Source organism: Typha angustifolia, chromosome 11 (genome assembly GCF_048772165.1).
Source record: "Typha angustifolia cultivar Huaian chromosome 11, ASM4877216v1, whole genome shotgun sequence".
NCBI lineage: Eukaryota > Viridiplantae > Streptophyta > Magnoliopsida > Poales > Typhaceae > Typha > Typha angustifolia.
In genome coordinates, this window is record NC_133249.1 from 1,595,780 (window position 1) to 1,615,186 (window position 19,407).

The window sequence follows — 19,407 nt, forward strand, 5'->3', positions numbered from 1 at the left end:
GAAAGGAAACAACATAGACAGGATCATAGGATGCAACAAATGTGTTCATAAGAGCTACCATTATGTCCCAAAAGATTAAACTATAGGCAGTGATCATAAATCATTCATACATACTAAAGACGCACCATTGAGGTTATTTGAATCCAAATTTTTTAAAAAGTTTGGATTTTGTAACCCAAACTAAATCCAACCAAAAATATCTAATTCTAATTCTAATTCTTATACCCTGCTTCCCATAGGGGTAGGGCAATATATATATATATATATATTCTTATTTTGAATAATTATCTATTTACCTAATAGGCTAATTATTAATACAAGTGGTTGGTTATATCCTTAAAACTTAATTAGCCAACACTTCCCAGATCAAATCGGGATCAAATGACGGTATCCTCTCCAACGAACACTCGCCGTCCATCTCCATGTATCCGATGGCTCCCGTGCTCTCGAATGAACCCGAGGATGAGGATGACGTATCGGACGGCGCCTCTGGCTCCACCGCGACTTCGTCCGTCTTCACCTTTTCCTTCCCCTTGGCCTTCTTGGCGCGCCGCTGCCTCCCGAGACGCTGGCAGATGGCTTGGATCTTCGAGTCGACGGCGGACCGGAGCGCGCGAAGCCGCTCGGGGCAGTCGGAGCTGTCCTTCATAGCCGGGAAGTTGAGCCGCGCGTACTCGCCTCGCAGCTTGTAGGCGGCGCGGTCGTAGGCGTACGCGGCGAATTCGGGCGAGTCGTAGGTCCCGAGCCAGACCCGCATCCGATTCTGGGGCAAGCGGATCTCGGCGACCCACTTCCCCCAGTGCCGCTGCCGAACTCCGCGGTAAAGCTTCTTCTTCTCAGGGGCGGGGAGAGAATAGCGGTACCGCTCAATCGACGGTAACCCCGACAGGGTGAAGCGGCGGAGGAGCTCGGATTGGCGGAGGTAGACGGCGGAGCCGAGGGAGGCAGGGGTCGGGGGCGGGGGTAGGTGGGAGAAGAGGGAGTCGAGGGGGTTGACACCGGAGAGGAGGAGATCGGATACAGCGGAGCCGATCCCCGCTGGGAGTTGCGACGGCGGTGCTAGGGCTTCTAGGAGTCCATCCATGGTTCCGCCGAGAAAGGTTAATTCTTTTCCCGCCAAAGGAAGCTGTAGTAGGATTAGCGGGGCGAGAAATGGGGGCAGGAGATTGAGGTGTATTCCGGGAATGGAATGGAGAATTTTATTTATTTTCTGGAAGACGGTAGAGAATTCTCCGGTTTATTTGGAGTTCCCTGATTGTGCGGGGATTTTATAGGCAGAGGGAAGAGGGGATGTGAGAGAGAGGAGGAGGGTGGTGAGGCCAGGGAAAGGGACGAAGTGTGTGTGTGTGTGGGTCCCAGTATCATCAACCAATCCAACCATGTTCTCTCCCACTTCCCACTTCCCACTTCCCCACTTTGGACGTGTCAGCGTTAATAAAAGTTTCCAATTATTTTAAACGTTTTGTCATCTTAACACTCTCAGCTTTCCTGCTCCAATTATCACTCGTAGAGTGCGACCGTCCTCCTACGACTCGGCTCGGCTCAGCTCGAGCCGGCTCTAAAGCCTCTAAGATCATGATGAAGTAGTAATTACTATGACTCTGTGGGAAGATAGTCATCTATACTGCATCTTCTTACATTGTTTTCGAGTACACACACGTCTTTTTAAGTCGAATTTGTGAACTCTTCTAAGATCATGATGAGTAGAATTTGTGAACTCTTCCTAGTCCTTGACAATTTATTTCTCTAAGATTTAGAGCTTTACCTTCTCTTTCTTTTTTTTTACCTCTCTCTCTTCTTCTAGAGGGACTTTTCCAGTTGCACAGGAGATCTCTCTCCTCTCTCCCTTCCTCTAGTCAATGTGGTTAGTGCAGGGGATTGGTTTTTAGCTTCACTTGTCAATTTTATTCTTCTTTCTTGTATTGTCTCCTTTCATTTTTTTTCCCCCATCATATTACGCTGATGCATATAACATCGCTTCTAGCATCATCGATGCATTCTGCATTGTTATTGTCAGATTCATCCTCTCTCGCTCCCTTGACCCCCATGCACCCGCCTCCATCTACCTACCCTTCTCTTCCTCTAATGACTCAACCTCTTTCACCTCCTTCCTACTTGCCACTACCTACATTCTCCACCATGATGTCCTCTCTCTAGCCGTGGCTCCTCCTCCACCACCGACGGTGGTACAGATAGAGTCAAGTTTGACGGTGAAGGGAGAGTGTCTATATTATGTTCCCTCACCCTCATATACCTTTTTTTTTTCAGTGTGATCTCCTTCATTTGTTACAAATATCGCATATTTGTGCGTCTAAGTCTATGGCTGCACTTGACCCTTTGCACCGGTGTGGCGTCAGTAACGACGGTCACGTAGAGGCTTATTGCTAGGGTAGTCGCTAAGTGTTCAACCAAAGCATGGGGCTTGCGTTCCAATAATTAACCACTAATGCTATATTTTTACTTTAATGTAAAATAAAACAAGCCTTATCTCAGTAAGATTATATCGGTTTAATTAAACATTAACTACCTTCTATTTTACATTCATATCATATTAATGCTCACCATATATCTCTATGGATTATAATTTTAGTCGTGTCACATCCAGCATCCTGGCCATCTAACAAACTTGTAAGGACTGGAAAACATTTAACGCTGTTCTTGATGGATACATAAACATTTTTTATACATATTTGATTAAAATTCCAAGAATTCATTTATTGGACTCGCTATCAGGTCGAATTCCCATCTAAATAAGATAGTGAAATAGATGATATATTTGAAACATTGAATATAAGGAATAAAACATTGAATGATATCTAGGATGAGAATTGCCTTCATATCCAGATACACTGCTTGAAAATTACTACATACTAAGGATATGTGTGACCTAAGGATAACCTTCTACAATTATATGTATATATTTTTTTTCTTTTAAAAAGAAGGTCGTTTTCTTTTAGTTTATTCTTTGAGAAAAGGAGGAGAGAATCTGAATCCGACGAACAAACACCAGATCAAATATAAACCAAGTAAAAAGTATTAATTCAGATACGTTGCTCCTACTGCCATGGAATGATACGTAGATATGCGAGTTATAGTTGACACTATAACTCGCGCTACGGCTACGTGGCGAAAGGATATTCGCTAGGTTAATTACATCTAGACCTCTCGAAGCACTGAGTGTGAATGCAAAGAGCCCTCGCTTTAGATATTAGTTTTAGGTCTTAATTAGTGAAACTTTTGTCCTTGCAAGTATTGGGTTTTCCTTTTTGATTTTGCCAATGAAATCTACTATCAGAGGAACATGCCATATAATTTCCTAATTAGGAAACCTGGTCATGAATTTGTGGTTCAAATGTCAATGTAGCTAACCCTTGGCATAAAATCTTGATGGGATCCTAAAGATGGTGAAAATAAATACATCCATTAAAACCCCACATGGTCTTTGATGGAATACTTAATTCTTCTGCTTCACAACTTCAGTGCTCTATCACAACTTTTTTGTGTGGACCTTATTAGCTTATATGATGCATATATGATGATTAATGACAATGGGAGATGGTTGCAAGTTTAATTTCCTATATGGTGTAGAGAGAGAGAAAGAGAAGGAGAGAGATACATAACTGTGGCAGCAAATATTAATTAGCATCCTAATTATACCTCTTGAAGTTTGATTACATCTCGTTAACTATTCTAATAGTATTGTTGTCTATTAGTTTAAGTTTTTAGAGTAATTGGTGAGTAAAATTAGAATCTGATTAAAATTTTATCAACTAGTTAATTTAAAGATGATGACTAAAAATCAAATCTTACAAAGACATCTATACTCGATAAGAAAAATAATATTATTTTATAAAGTCAAAGAAGTTGTGAATATTTCGGTATTCAAAGGAAAGACATGATCGATAAAAACAATAAAAACACATCACGATCAAAGGTTGTTACATCGCAAAATGGATTTCGACCAAATTCTATACATTCAAGCATCGAAATCAGTAAATTCAATTTCGTTTTGCTTAAATCTTTCGGTGTAGCACTCAAAATTCTACTCTATTTGTTAAAAGATAGAGTTTTATAAATCTAAATTAAAAAAATTCAGTCTTTTTGTTAAATGATAATTTCGAGTCTTCTATCATCACGCATATAATCTTATAGATTATCGCCAAATGATACAGTCCAAGTCAGTTTATTTTCTTAATTAAAAGCTAATATTTTTTTCTCAATCTTTCAATTTTTGTGTTTCAAAAAAAAGATAATAATTTTAATCTAATATTCCTAAACAATCAAGGGAGTAAAAAAGAGCTTCTTATTATACTCCTATGGGAATTAATAGATTGAAACTATATATCTATCTTTTCTTGGAGGCTTCCCAGTAGTGTTAAATACTGAATTGATCTACAACTAAAATAACAAACAATTTTGAATGCATCTAAACCTTTATTCTTGTTAGCCAAGAAGCTCACTAGCCGAGTCAAATGGAGTGGCTTAGTTGAGCCTAGTAGCCAAAACAAGCCTTTCACATCCACAAGCATAACCCTCCAAACAATAACTTTTAATTCTCTTCTAGATCTCCATCAAAGAGTAGCAAAGTCCATTAAAACTTCCCCCATCTCTTTGGCATTAATTGTCCACAGGACCATATCTTGCATATTAGGTTATTATTAATCCTCTTTTAACTAGTTGTTAGGTTACAATACGTAAATAAATTCTCACTAGAGAACTCTCTCTCTCTCTCTCTCTCTCTCTATATATATATATATGCAAGACCATTTTAATAATACAAAGTTTGCAAAAACGACCAAATTAAGAATGTGGAGACAAAAGCAAAAGCAAAATCCACCGGTTTTGGGACCCATCTTGCATGTGAAGCCAAAACTTCTTCTTCTTCTTTTTTGTCTTGCGCATTTGGACTGTCTTCTCAACGAAGACAATTGGGTGAAAAGCGTTTTGACTTCTTTTTTGTCATCTGAAAAGGGATGATTGGAGGGAAAAAAAATATATATATATATATATATATATATATATATATATATATATATATATATATATATATATATATATATATATAAGTTTTCCTTATTCACCAAAATTTTTGAACTTCTTACGAAAATTCTTCTCCTTCTAGATATGTTGAAAGGTGATTCTATGGATATCGCGTTGACTTTTTTTGTAAAGAGATTAATGTATTCTCCTTGTAAAACTGTCAAAAGTTAGTTGATCCAAGTAGCACGACATTTATATTTGCGGCTCTGGCACCGGCGATTGACGAAAATTTCTGTGGGTTCAAAAGAGGTGGAAACGGATGGGTAAATGCATGGCGGAATGCAGATAAAGTCGATAAGACGATGATGAGGACTGGAGAAGGAAGACGACTGCGGACGTGTTGATCCTCGAGTGGTGGTCGTCCACCGTCCACGCGAGAATTCTGAGAGGCGAATCTCAACGCAGTGAGAACAACGAGGGCCACGTGGCGTACGCTCCGTCTTGGAGAGTGGCCTCCATGGCCGTATAGAGCCAAAAGATCACTTTTCGTATCCCATACTTCTTAGTAGGTGGGTGCTTGGAGATTCGGAAAATATGACTAGGTGAAGAAAATAGTATATTAACACATTCAAAACATTAATTACTTCGAAGAAAAAAAAAAGGGGGGGGGGGGGGGTTTATTATGTCAAAATCGACTTAGATTTGGGCAGAAGGGTGGAGTAAATAAATGTATCAGGAATAAATAATAATGATAAGTTGTTTTTGGGTCGACTATATAGTGTATTTTATTCATTGAACTCGATCTAGTATCTAGTGCGTGGTTACACATTAAGATACGTCCAAGGAGATAAGTAGATGGTTTAATACTTTGCGTCGTAGCAGGAGCTATAACCACAACAGTAACAACAATAATTAGTAGTTGGCATCAGACTGTTTAGGATAATATTATATTCATTAAGTACTTTTCAATGAAAGATTAGTCCTTAAATGCTATAGATGGCCGACAAGGTTTCAAGGATCTTTAATTGGCTAAGAATGAGCATCAGAACATTGGAATGCAACAAAATGCAAAGACTAATTGGAGAGTCAGAGTACTAATTAAGGACGAAATATTTAATATTAGCAGGGATGAACTTATTTCTGATAGAGAAAATTGGGTCCAGTTTTTAATTGCAAAATAGTTAGAACATAGAAGTAGTATACAAATAAGGGATTATCAAATACATGTTTGAATGTTTCAAAGGATCAATAGATTTGATTGGAGATATAAATGAGACTAGTCATAGCTGGGAAATTAATTGCATCTCTATATGTGCTGTTGCAGTAGAAGTACAACTGGATTAGGATTAGATTATTGGAGAGCACACGGCTAGGTATGGGTCCACTGGGACTTATAAAATCAAAGCCTTTGACCCATGGAAGCATACCATGGTCGTCTATAATTGACGTCAATTTATCAAAACCTACCAGTTTGAGAAGCTAAACATCTAATAAGATTGATGAGATGCCGAGTTGTCACCATCCTTTGCTTCTAGCCACATTCGAAAACAAGATCTAGTTCATCAAACCCCCTTTCGCTCTCAAGAATAAATCTTTTTTTTTTTAAACTAAAATACGGCCCCTTATTTAAGAATATATATATATATTATTTATTTAAATTATATCTTATACTGTAGACTAACTTACTTATCAGTTTATTCTGAATATCTATTTCATCAATTTACTTTATATCATATCAACAAATATTTATTCATAAAAAAATGAAATACATTTTTTTTTAATTTTTTATGGACTTTGATGTATTATGATTTTTACAGCCTTATTCTAAAATATCAGTGAATGTAAAAATAATTATTTTTAAAATGGATACTCATTTTTATAATAACAAATAAAAATACTAATTCTAGAATTACATTTTACTTCTAAAGTAAATGAGGCCCAGTTGCACAATATATATATATATTTTTTAATCAATCTATCAGGCAGTTCATGTGGCCAATATTTGTCATGTATATATGGCCTTGCAAACAATTAGGTTCGAGATCATAAGTATAAGGAACGGGTATTATACAGATGGCCATTTAACACAACAAACTGAATAAAGATATCAATAACCATGAGTGAGAGACGCAGGTCTGTTTCATGTAGAAGATATAAACACAGACGTGGCATATGCCTTACCGTGATTGCAAAACACACATATAATACTGGGAACCGTGATATCAACTATGATCACCTGATGGATAAGTAACATTCATTTTGTCATGGTGAAATTTTACGACAATGCATGTTATGTTGTCAGTGCTTCCACGGGAAAAGGCGGTCTCTGTCAACTTCCGAGCTGCAGCCTCTGGTTCCTCTTCCATTCTCACAACTGAAACAGCTTCCTGTTTGACAGGTTTAAGAACAAGATAGTATGACTATTGTCAGAGGTATCCAGGCAAAGAAAGGTCTCGAATTAATTTGTACACAGATGTAAATGCACAGATCTGCATAAGTGAACCAATGGTATCAGACCACAATAAAGCATACCTCATTTGACACCACATCCCACAGTCCATCACTAGCCAAAATCAGAAACTCCAATTCATCATCTATCTCTTGTTCCTGATAAAAATGTTATTGAAGTGATTTGCTTGTGGCTCAAAAAACTATGCTGCTATAAACATCCGTCACAAGAAACTATTTGGGTACATCAGCTGTCAATTTATCTAGTGATTGTTGCAACCAAGTGAGCTAAAGGAAGTCCTCAGAAGAATATCTAGAATTTGTTAACTTTCAGCTGTAAGTATCAAAATGCTCAATTGGAGGGTGAATTACTGAGGTACCGATAAGCACTAGGCAAATGGCAAATTACGAGTAAAATGCTTTTCTCTTGCCAACTCTTCAAAGTTCACAGCGTTTATCAAGGTTGTTACAAAGTTGAGAGAAAGAAGTTTTTATACGACATTAACATACCTGAATCTCTGGTTCTGCTACAACAAACTGTTTCAGAAGGCGGTTTCCAAATGCACGTGACATTGCCAATACACCTCCCACCCTCCATGTACCTGAAAAAGCAAGATCCAACAACCAACAAACAGTTCTTCATTCTACTGTCCAACATGTCCACTCTCCATTGGGAAGAAAATAACGGAAAATCAAATATCCGTTCCAATTAGAGTTTGACTGCAAGGAGAAGTCAAAATATGTCAATTACTCTCTTAATTAGCTAACTTAAAATCTTCCATATGCACTAAGTAACTTTATGTATGTCATCATACTTCTTTATCATACGATTTGACACGAGATCATTCTGGGCGCCCATCTTATACATGAGGAACAATTTTTTGTCCACAGCAATATCCTAGACAGGGGAAGCACAATAGCATGAAGTGCACTATTTTTATCTCAAAAAGAGGATTAAACAGGGTACCTTGTGAATTGTGAGGCTAATATTTCAAACATTAATTGATCCATAACAATTGACACATGCTGCTGGAAAGAAGAAATTGGAATAGCTAGATTTACTTGGATTTACACACTTCAATCAACTAGTAGCATGAAAGGATAGAATACCTGTAGAATAAAAGCCTTACCAGCCCATATAACAACTCCTCCAGCATTCTCAATTCTCTTGCGCTCGTCACTTCGATTAGGTTTATGATCATCTGAGAGCGCAATTGCTACAGGCAAGAAGAAAGATGTGTTAATTGGGGAGAACAACTCATGCTATAACATCAATGACGGGGTACGTAAGATGTCCGAGAGGTGAATGGGAGGAGGCACATATAAGGAATTGTGGACAATATCAAAACAAGGAACCAAAACAGGGGGAAGTTACAGCAATGATTTATATCAAAGTAAAACTTCCATAAGCTGCAAAGGTCTAAATAAACAGTAGGGAAAAAGGACTGAATGACTAATTCACCCATTCTCTTGTGTAGTATTCAGTATTAAAATGATTCATGTTATAAGGAACCGTAATATAAATGATATGCTATGGTACATCTGCCATTTTATTTCTAAGTAGCTCATATAAGAAGTTTCACTTAACAATTTGTCTCCAGTAAAGGTAACAAACTACTAACGATGGAGTTCAACACATTTTGTGTACTTAAATTCTGTCTGTTTAAGAACCTAATATGTATTGGATATTGGTTAAAGCAGTATCGCAGTCACCAAAGCAGAACCTCTGATATTACGACTTGTGAGTATCAAAGACCTCACATAGTTAAAGTATTAATCACACTCGTGAAGGGGATCCAACCTCACGTAGTTAAAACAGTACAGTAGTCACCAAAGCAGAGCAATATCTTTAGTCATGAATCTCCAAATAATAAACCTATGCAAAATAAATAGAGAATTGATCATTACAACTGAAAGTGAGAAATACCTTTCCCAGCTTTTGATATTATGACTCGTGAATCTCCAACATTTCCCACATATAAATGGCTGCCAACCAAAACTGCTGTTGATGCTGTCGACCCATCATCTCTCAAGTTGTTGCTTTCAGCATCTAAGAAGTTCAAATCAGTTTTTTGATAGGTTTCACCTGCCAATTTTCATAAAGAAACATATGTTCAATAAATTAAACTCTAGCCCACAAAAAAATTTCTGGCATGCCTAAGAACTAAATCATAGACTTGAAAGTACTTATGGCTAATTTTGTATCTGTCATGAACTGTGGGTGCTTCATGAGGTTCTCAAATAAGTGCTCCCTTAAATACTCAGCAGCACGTGATCCACCATGTCCTGTGGTACCATATCATCAATAATTACTTATTTCCAGCAGAGCTGTTAAAATTTTAGTGAAAGACTGAAAGGAATTCCAGACCATCAAAAATTCCAAAAAGATTAATATTTTCTCCATCAATTTTCAATAATTTTGCATCGAAGAAGTCTTCCATGCTAGCTCTCCTTCCCCTGAAGCTTGAATATCCATAGCTCAAGCTTCCATGCTCACTGCAAATAAGTCAAGTGATCCATAAATCCAATTGGTCCAACCTTAAAAAAAAGTGCAGATAGATAAGCAAAATGAGATTATATAGAGCAAAAGATCAGTCAAGAAAACTCTAATGTTAGATAGCCAAACTTGAAACATAAAATACAAATTTCATGGGATTAACAAGGCAGAACATCTTTATAAGCAAATCAAGGTCTCCGTATAGCTACATATCTTTAGGATCTCAAGCAAAGCTTGGAAATTGTAAGACAATGGCTTGTATCAAGTTGTCAGTTTGTTGATAAAATAATTCATGAATTAATCAGATTCTGAACAAAATCTGGTTTTGCATCAGATGGATGGCCTTGTGTTTATCTTTGAGATTTTCTGCATGCTGAAAGGTTGCTACAAAACATATAGGTGATGATACTTGACACCATTGGCCAAGCCTGTCTATGATGAACAAATTGCAGGTAACTTGGCACATTTGATATGACTAACATAGGTGGCAACTCACAAAAAGACACCAGTATAATGACAGCAGAGAGTTCTGCTCTGTGTGCATGTGTGTTTGATAGTTGACTAAGAAATGATAATTCTATCTTTAATGGGTCAGGTTTTAATATGGAGCGAAATTGGTAACAAATCCAACTCTTTCACTTATTGATCAGACTAAACCCTTAAAATTTCGCAAGTGACCCATTTCAGAAGGTATAGGATGTTTGTGCTGCCGATACAGTTGAGGAACCAACAGAAATTGACAGAAATTGTTGGTCCATGTCTGGAAACAAGTCGTTGGTAGTAGAGACCACCAGCTGGCTGAAAGAATCGATTCTGGTGGAACTTCAACTTAAGTACTAAAGGTATCAATCATATCTTTCTTTTACTTGAATATCTATTATCGATGCAGCACAATAACATGATTCTTCAATGCGTCATGCAAATTTACCGTGTAAAAGTTACTACTTCCCCAAATGGACTGTAAGTGCATTTGGTATACAGCATCATGCTCCTAGAAACTGAAGGATTATTAAGAGGTAAATAATAATGGTTACATTAACAGAGGACAAGACTAGAGCATACCTTACTGGTTAAGTGTATTTCCGTTATTGCTTGGAAGTAATTAATAGTGCAAAGTTGTTGTAGCTTTATAGACATATATTTGGTTCGCATAAGCTACTTTGCAGCACATGCTATGACCAGAACTATTCAAGACAGAAACAGATATCTGGAATATGGTGTTTTATAGTTCATGAAATATTTAAGACAAAATAAATTGTTACATAACTATTTTTGTATGGTTGGCATAAGCTACTTCACGGCAATGCTATCACCAGACCTATTCAAGACAGAAACAGATATCTGGAATATGGTGTTTTATAGTTCATGAAATATTTAAGACAAAATAAATTGTTACATAACTATTTTTGTATGGTTGGCATAAGCTACTTCACGGCAATGCTATCACCAGACCTATTCAAGACAGAAACAGATATCTGGAATATGGTGTTTTATAGTTCATGAAATATTTAAGACAAAATAAATTGTTACGCAACTATTTTTGTATTAGTAGCTTAATTATTTTTCTTCCATCCAACCATTTGAAATCAAGATAACTGATTTCTCCTGCTATTGGAACTCTAAGGTAATTCCATTTTAACAGATGACTGAATACTGATAGATAAAAGAACGAACTTCTCCATCTCAAACCATGATGACATCAAATCCATCCATCAACGATTCCTTCTTTAGATCTTATACCATTCTTATAGAAAATCACAACTGCTAAACCAAGCATCAATGTATTGTGGAATAGTAAGTTTTTACTTTTACAACTCCAATCAGTTTTTTCTTGAACAAAACCATTTGCAATTATTTTGTGGTACATCAACAAATTTGTAGAGACAATCATTAATGTATCACAAAACATTGTGTTGACTACCATTATAAGGTAACCTTTCAATTACAATGACGCAATGAGTAATTCCTGCCTCTCTCTTGAGATAGTATTATATGACATATGCTGTACATGCTTAAGTGCAAGTGGTGACACTACAAGCTGCAATAAAAGATTAATATCCTAAGCTTGAGGACTATTTATCTTTTTAATAAAATATTATCCCTAATATTTTGTCCCCTCTGCTAGCGATAAAATTGGCCTTTCAAGTTTACTTAATTCCTAAATAAGTGAATAAATCTTGAGGTCCTCAAACTTTCCGAATGTATTGAGCAGCCTTCAACATTTCCAGAATTCTTGAGGTCTCTCTCTTGACCAAATTTGTCACAAAATTTATCCAATTATATGGAACAGAACAATATTGTTTATCCTGCATCCATACTACATATGTAAATGATTGAAATTTTGCTGAAAATGGATGCTCCCATGACTTTCAAAATTGACACCATTTTATATTTGCCGAATAAAATTGAGAATATTATGTATATTCTATGGGAATGACCATGTCAGCCCGACATTATGCAGTAAGATCATCGTCTATAAAACTTATTGCTGAAATTAACACTGCATCATACGGAAACCAACCGAAGACCATTAAAATTTCAAGCAGAGGAATGATAAGCTTAGAAAACAGCAAAGAAGAAGGATCCTAATTTACTCAACGGAAAGAGGAACATCAAGCATGTCTCATAGCCTAAAACAACTAAGTCAGCATTAACTACCAAAAGAAGATTACAATAAGCAACCTTAGAGAGTACAAGCTCCACGACAACCGTCATTCCAGAGTCCTTACCTTTTCCATCCTCCACTTGCATATCCACCATCATCCGCCCGATCCTTGTAGTGCGAGGACGCATTGGTGACGGCGCCATTCTCCATCGCCGCACCGGAGCCCACCATCATCTTTCTACCCGCCAAGAACCTCCGATGTTTTAAAGGATGCCTCACCCCAAGCTTCTCATCCAGATCTCCACGCGAGCCTCTAATATGCCTCTCCGCCCGGGAAGAAGCTGTATCCCGCTGATTCCCAGCACCAACTACCGAATTCTTTAAACCGCCATCGGAAACCATCTAAGATTCGCAACGATAGCCTACATTGCCACAACCTTTCTTCCGTCAAAAGGCAAACAGAAATAGGGGAAAAGAAAACGATCCCTTTGTTACTTTCAGATCCGATCGTTATCGGTTCTCAAAATTGATCGAACACCTAAATCACTCGTAACACTTTGATCGAAGAAGGTACGAAAGAATTCGATTCAAATCGAAGCACGCAAACCTTCGGTGACGATTGATCGATAAGAGGTAGATCGTACGGGGTAGAAGTAGTTGATGATCAAATAGACGAGCTCTAGGATCGAAGAGCCATCGATTAGCTCGAGATGGACGTAGTAGATTAAGAAGCGATCTTCGATATTTCTTCAATCCTTATTCGGCGATCGAGAGGAAGGAGAAGCTGCTGGAAAGGGGAAGAGAATGAAGGGGGGGGGGGGGGGGGGGGGGGGGGGGGGGGGGGGGGCGTTCCGCTTCGGTGGGGCCGGTGGGCTGGCACGCGGCAAAGGGGGGACGTGGCACGACCGCTTCGGCTCGGGTATACTTCAAACTTGGGTCTCATCACCGGTCTGGCTAGGTCAAGAGATTAGCACTTATATATGGCACAAACGGTAGAGATTGGATTGCGATTGATAACAACGGAGACCTTAAGTGGATTAATACCCTTAAATTTTTGGATAAGAAGCTTAAAAGTAAGATTTAATTGGCGAAGACTATCTTCAATAATATAATCCTCTTCTTTAGACCACCTCTGAGTGGGCTTTTGAGGCCCAAAATCGATATTGGGCTTTGTCCCTTTGGATTTAAACGACCAGAGAGGATCTCAAATAGATAAAATCCAATAAATTGTAAAGCGCCAGTTTATCTTATGACCAAAAGAAGCAATAATCCAGGGAATCTTAGGTATAATTATTGAATATAAAAATGCCCCTCGCCACTACATTTATTCCTCTCATATTGGCAGTGTTCCTGTACAATTTCATTGGTACGTGACTACTAGAGTTTTAGTCCAAATAAAATCTAGGGTATATTAGTTAGTATAAAGTGTCTATGGGGGGGGGGGGGGAGGGGGGGGGGGGAGTAACAAACTAATAGAAAAGGTTGAATAATTTGACGATATCGGTCGGTACAGTTTGGAACGAGCCAGGGCTTTGGGGGTCCACGTTCCTCCCACAGTGACCGTAGTCAGTAGAGGTGCTTTGTACCTGGACCCCGGCGTGTTCTTCGCCGAGTCCCGAAGCGATTGACACGCGTCCCATAGCTGAATCCTCGATATCCTCCAGTCAGTAAGAAACATACCTCCCATCCCATCAGAGATCGGGGAGCCACACCAGAACGCCGAATCACTAACTTCCCATCCACGGCGCCACGGGCGCTTCCGGATTCAATCTCTGCCGTCCACGTCGCTCTCACGCGAGACCCACGTCTAGGTACGCCTCCCCCGCCGCGACCACACGTGTCGTCGACCCACACCTCCCGGGAGAATCGGACGGCTGTACTTGAACCCTCTGCTACTATCTAATAATACGCTTTAAACTTTCCGCCTCTCTCTGCTCTCTTCTCCGCAATCTTCTTGCTATCTCTAACAAATGAGACGAGCGGAAGAGGAAAACGATGAAGCGGAAACAGGAGGTGGGCTGCTTACTTGTGACGGTGGCAAGACGGACGACGGCAAGAAGTCATCTCGCGCGGGCGCGGGCCGTCGCAGGCGGATCCAGCTCAGCAGGATGAGATCCGACGGCGGCAAGTCCGAACCCGATAAGCGGATCCGTGCCCGCGACGGGGTTCCGGCTTTCCCCCCCTCGTCGTCGGAGGAGGATTCCGCGGCGGTGGCGGGGCTCCCGAGGCGTTCGTACGGGTCGGTGTCGGTGATCGGGCGGAGGAGGGAGATGGAGGACACGGTGGCGATCGTGGCGGCGTTCGCAGCCGGGTCTCCGGGGCCGGAGGAGAGGTACGATTTCTTTGGGGTTTACGACGGGCACGGCGGGGCGGGCGTAGCGCAAGTGTGCCAGGAGAGGATGCACGTGGTTCTGGCGGAGGAAATAGCGAGGCGGGAGGAGGGGGAATGGGGAGAGGTGATGGCGGCGAGCTTCTCGAGGGTGGACGGGGAGGTGGCGGCGGTAATGGAGGGACGGGAGGAGGAGGACGAGATGACGGTTGGGTCGACGGCGGTGGTGGCGGTTGTGGGGAGGCGGCGGATCGTGGTGGCGAACTGCGGCGATTCGAGGGCGGTGTTGTCGCGTGGCGGCGTCGCCGTGCCCCTCACCTCGGACCACAAGGTAACTACGACTTGTTCCCTGCTAGGTCTGTTAATTAATCGTCTAATTGATCTGCATTACTTTCACCTCCCATCATTGTACAAATTGGTCGCATATGATATTTACGAAAGAAAGCTTTACAAAACTTTGCAGCCCGAGAGGCCCGACGAAATGCAAAGATTGGAAGCCGCAGGCGGACGAGTTATAAACTGGAACGGTTACCGTGTCTTAGGAGTTCTAGCCACCTCTAGATCTATAGGTATGCAGGCTCTTGCAAAGGGCATTGGTCTACTACTATTGCGACGAGTAAAATCTCCTGGATTGATCGATGTTGTTGCAGGGGATTACTACCTGAAGCCCTACGTGACGTCGGAGCCGGAGGTGACGGTCACGGACCGGACGGAGGGCGACGAGTTCCTCATCCTGGCAAGTGACGGATTGTGGGACGTTGTATCCAACGACGTGGCTTGCAAGATTACGAGAAATTGTCTAAGTGGGCGGGCAGCCATGATGTTCCCAGGTGCTGTTACTGGTAGTACAGCGGAGCATGCTGCTGCTCTGCTTGTGGAGCTCGCAATGTCGCGGGGTAGCAAGGACAATATAAGTGTTGTTGTAGTTGAGCTGAGAAGAATAGGGAGGGGCAGGGGCAGGGGCAGGGGTGAAACATGATGAGGAGGCTTTCATATAAACCACGTGAACAAAACCGTTGATGAATTCGATGTGTACAGAGAGAGATTGATGCCTCACTAATCCCTACGTTCTACACACAAATAAGGGTGTTCACTTATTTGCGTTACTCTAGTAAAACTGCTTAGGCTCTGTTATCTTTGTTTCGAGTTTCTAGTTATGTTTTTTTTATCACACAGGAGGAACTATTAAGAATTTTAGTGGGTAGAAAGGATAACGTTTCCACGGTTGAAATAAAACTACAATAATTGGGGAGTTATCATAACCCAAGCAGTACATATAACAGCACAGGGAAAAGATGGCGTCAATCACAATATCTATGGCCCGCGCGCACAGTATGGTTTCCAGATCGGAAATTTCTCTGTTTAGATTAAAAGTACTATTTTAAATTTGTAATCAAAGATTGCATTATCAAATTATTTATATTAATAAAATTATTTAAATTCTAAATAGAAAAGAAATATCGTTAAATTTATTCTACACATAAATCCATTCTGTCTTCCCTCTCCCATCACAGATCTATCTTATTAAATTGCATACTTGTTATACATATCTACAAAACATAACATTTTAATTTTAAGTTGAATCCGAGAATATTAAAGGTCACTTTCACTTCTTATACTTTATATCTATATATCATATCAAAAACATTTACTACACATATTCTAATATATAAACAGATTCCCTACTCTAAGAATAACAAACTAGATTAGCTATTGGAAACCAAACAGGGTCAGAGGATTAGTTACGAGCTCAAAGAAGCTTTGATACTCATGTACCTAAAAATTAAGATTGTGATCTCTATGAGATCATACACCTAAAACATCACTCAACAGGCCAAGATATCATCGGTCGGTCCTGAGAGCTAGATGACAGACAAACCCCGAATATCAAGAAAGAAAGACAAAAAAAACTACGTATTTATGCTTTGAATGGCAAATTTCCCTCATATAGAAGCAACAGAACTAATAAGAAACTACAGTGTCCCGCCACATGGTACAAAACTTTGAAATCACTGAGCAATAATAATAATGCTTTCTAATATCTTCCGCTTATACTAAAAGTTCGCCTTCAATCATACCCGTGCCAGAGAACAGCCGAAAGCACAAAAGCATTTAGATTTTAGAGGAACCTGCACCATTACAAAATTAAGAATATTATAATCCAAGACCTACAGCTACAGAAACAATGCAGATAATAACTTGGAATGATGTTCCTAATACACAATGGACACCTCAATTCTTGTAGGACTCCGATATAATGAAAAAAAATAATTTCTCCATAGGCATTACTGCATCATTTATCAGAAAACACAGCAAAAGTAGGAATAGTAGGTTTGCAATACACCAATAGGATTGAAGAAATTATCAGAGGATGAAAACATGAAAAATTAAAATTGCAACACTCAAATCCTTTTCAGATATTCGATCGTCGTGAAGTGCACATTCGTGCAATAACATGAAAAAGGGAAGCATGACAAATACTAAATACTACAGAGGTCTTTTTTCAACCAATAAAAGGAAAACATAACATATATTTGCAATTCAGGTGGTCCATATAAGAGTGGTACTCATAGATGTGGTAGATTAAATGCATGTATTGGTCCTTGGAGGCAGGATTGTGAGAAACATGGTGAAAAATATGAAATTTTCTACCAAAGCACAATACTGTACTATGAGACCATCGTGATCTTTGTTTGGGGCTCCAAGTGCAGGGCACCCTGCAGAGAACCTACAGGTATTTCGGAGCTACAAAAAAGCTCTCCCCTTTTGGCATTGAGCCCTTCATACGAATCCTAATACATTGATCCTCCAACTATTTCACTTGGTGCCGTAGCATGCAAAGATTCACTAGAAAATAAAATTCCAAATATATGCGTCTAAACTGTTGCATTTAAGTCTTTGAACTGTTTATTTAACAAAGTCACACATTTAACACAATATTGTCTTCCTTTAAATCTAAACAAAACTTAACCTGGACGAAAAAGAAACATTAAAGATTACTTAAGCACTTAATATTGGAAATTCACCTTAGATGTTGCTGGGATACATGAAAACTCGAACCTTTCCACCCTGCAAGCAAACAAAACAATCAATCGACGAACAAAATGCACAAAAAAGTACTTTATCTCAAACTATTGGTACCATGGAACTGGGAGGGAGGTTGGATTTAAACTTGGCGCGAACGACGCCACTGTTGCCGTGAGGGCGAGCAACCTTGCCCCATATGCAACGATAGTGGGTTCCCTTTGACTTGGTCTTGGCCTTGTAGATGTATGCCATCCTCTTGCCGCAGTACCAGGCGACCTCTTCCTTGGTGTTAACCCCCTCGATCTGGACCAGGGAGGTAGTCTCGTACTGGTTCGACTTCGATCTGTTCATCCCCACCAAATCCAGATTCAAAATAGTTCAATAAAACACAGCGAAAGTCGAGAACAAATCGTAAGTTTAGGGGCGATCGAGATTACCTCTTGTAACCAAGGATCGTTCCGCGAACGTACAACCTGCGATCAGAGAATACAGTCAGAGATTAGGGTTTGAAGGAGGCGGGATTGAGAGAGATAGGGATAAATACGAACCGCACGCGTTCGCCTTGTCTTCCCTTCACCATTGTCGCCGGGAAGAGTAGTGAGATAGGAAATGGAAGTGACGGCTAGAGAAAACCCTAGAGGGGTCGAAGAACGGAGATATATATATCGAGCGGTGTGATGAATCGGACGGTCAAGATCGCTTTGTCGCGAGGGATAAGTAAATCATTAATCGAGCTTGGTCAGCTTGTTTAGTGCTCGGATCAATCGGTAACTCACCCGATCGAATTACTTAATTATTTTTACTAATTAATTCTTTAAATTCTTTATTTCTAAATATATTTTAATTCTAAAATTTTGAAAATATATAGTTAGTAACATATTTGTGTCTAAAAATTATTATTTTTTGCATGTATACCCTTAAAAAATTCCATATTTTGATTGTATGCCTCTTTTAAAATACTCTTTTCATGAATACCCTTTAGAGTGAATTACCACTACAATTTAAACAATTTAAATATAAAAAAAAGATAATATTCTTAGTTTAATTTTTTAGTATTTCTCTTAGTCAAGAGTGTTTCAATTTTTATTTATATAAATTGACTTAACTTTAAAACTAATGAAAAGCGTATTTATACATATTTATAAAATAAAATTGTCGGTTTTAGGAATTATTTAGAATTATTTATATATTTTTAAAATTTAAATAACTTTGCAAAAATAGTTTCGCCAAAAACTGATTCAATTCCTCCCAAGCCAAATAAATTTGATATAATTCAGGTTGATTTGAGTTTGTCTTGATTACTATTATTTAGCAGTTCGTTAATACCTGTGGCCAGCTCGATTTGATTTAGAGAACTAATCTGCCATCTGATTGGATAATTAAGGAGGCGATTTATTTGTTTATTGCACTGCACTTCTTCAATTCATGTGTCTAATATCAACCAAATAAAGCACCAAGAGATTGAAGGATAAGCATCATCTTAGCTAGCAAAAGGAAGAAACCATGCCAAGTAATTATTTC

The 19,407-nt window shown here is 39.2% G+C and overlaps 4 protein-coding genes across 6 annotated transcripts; 1 reads left to right on the forward strand and 3 right to left on the reverse strand.

Annotated features, from left to right (window-relative positions):
* Positions 1-42: 42 nt before the first annotated feature.
* Positions 43-1,296, reverse strand: LOC140769598 (ethylene-responsive transcription factor ERF061-like). Its single transcript, XM_073110357.1, has one exon. It carries the CDS (start codon positions 1,082-1,084, stop codon positions 344-346), a length of 741 nt encoding a protein of 246 aa, XP_072966458.1. The 5' UTR covers positions 1,085-1,296; the 3' UTR covers positions 43-343.
* Positions 1,297-7,060: 5,764 nt separating this feature from the next.
* Positions 7,061-13,330, reverse strand: LOC140771403 (probable protein phosphatase 2C 7). Of its 3 annotated transcripts, XR_012106159.1 has the most exons (10): positions 13,138-13,330; positions 12,655-12,952; positions 9,797-9,924; positions 9,616-9,714; positions 9,356-9,514; positions 8,539-8,645; positions 8,396-8,454; positions 8,244-8,326; positions 7,939-8,148; positions 7,531-7,587 (listed from the first exon to the last, which is right to left on the reverse strand). XR_012106159.1 is itself a non-coding variant. In XM_073112929.1 (9 exons), the coding sequence occupies exons 2-9, from the start codon at positions 12,930-12,932 to the stop codon at positions 7,203-7,205; spliced, it is 1,083 nt and encodes a 360-aa protein (XP_072969030.1). In that variant the 5' UTR covers positions 12,933-12,952; positions 13,138-13,326; the 3' UTR covers positions 7,061-7,202. The 3 variants fall into 3 exon arrangements, 1 of the variants encoding a protein (XP_072969030.1); XM_073112929.1 differs by lacking the exons at positions 8,244-8,326; positions 8,396-8,454 and adding an exon at positions 7,061-7,367 and having other exon boundaries at positions 7,513-7,587; positions 7,939-8,030; positions 8,559-8,645; positions 13,138-13,326; XR_012106160.1 differs by lacking the exon at positions 8,396-8,454.
* An 831-nt stretch (positions 13,331-14,161) lies between these two features.
* On the forward strand, positions 14,162-16,170 carry LOC140770827 (probable protein phosphatase 2C 8). The gene is made up of 3 exons (XM_073112115.1): positions 14,162-15,190; positions 15,323-15,428; positions 15,510-16,170. Exons 1-3 carry the CDS (start codon positions 14,501-14,503, stop codon positions 15,836-15,838), a joined length of 1,125 nt encoding a protein of 374 aa, XP_072968216.1. The 5' UTR covers positions 14,162-14,500; the 3' UTR covers positions 15,839-16,170.
* A 372-nt stretch (positions 16,171-16,542) lies between these two features.
* On the reverse strand, positions 16,543-18,557 carry LOC140770223 (large ribosomal subunit protein eL33w-like). Its single transcript, XM_073111288.1, has 5 exons — positions 18,435-18,557; positions 18,324-18,359; positions 18,001-18,229; positions 17,886-17,928; positions 16,543-16,988 (listed from the first exon to the last, which is right to left on the reverse strand). Exons 1-4 carry the CDS (start codon positions 18,464-18,466, stop codon positions 17,887-17,889), a joined length of 339 nt encoding a protein of 112 aa, XP_072967389.1. The 5' UTR covers positions 18,467-18,557; the 3' UTR covers positions 16,543-16,988; position 17,886.
* Positions 18,558-19,407: the final 850 nt, after the last annotated feature.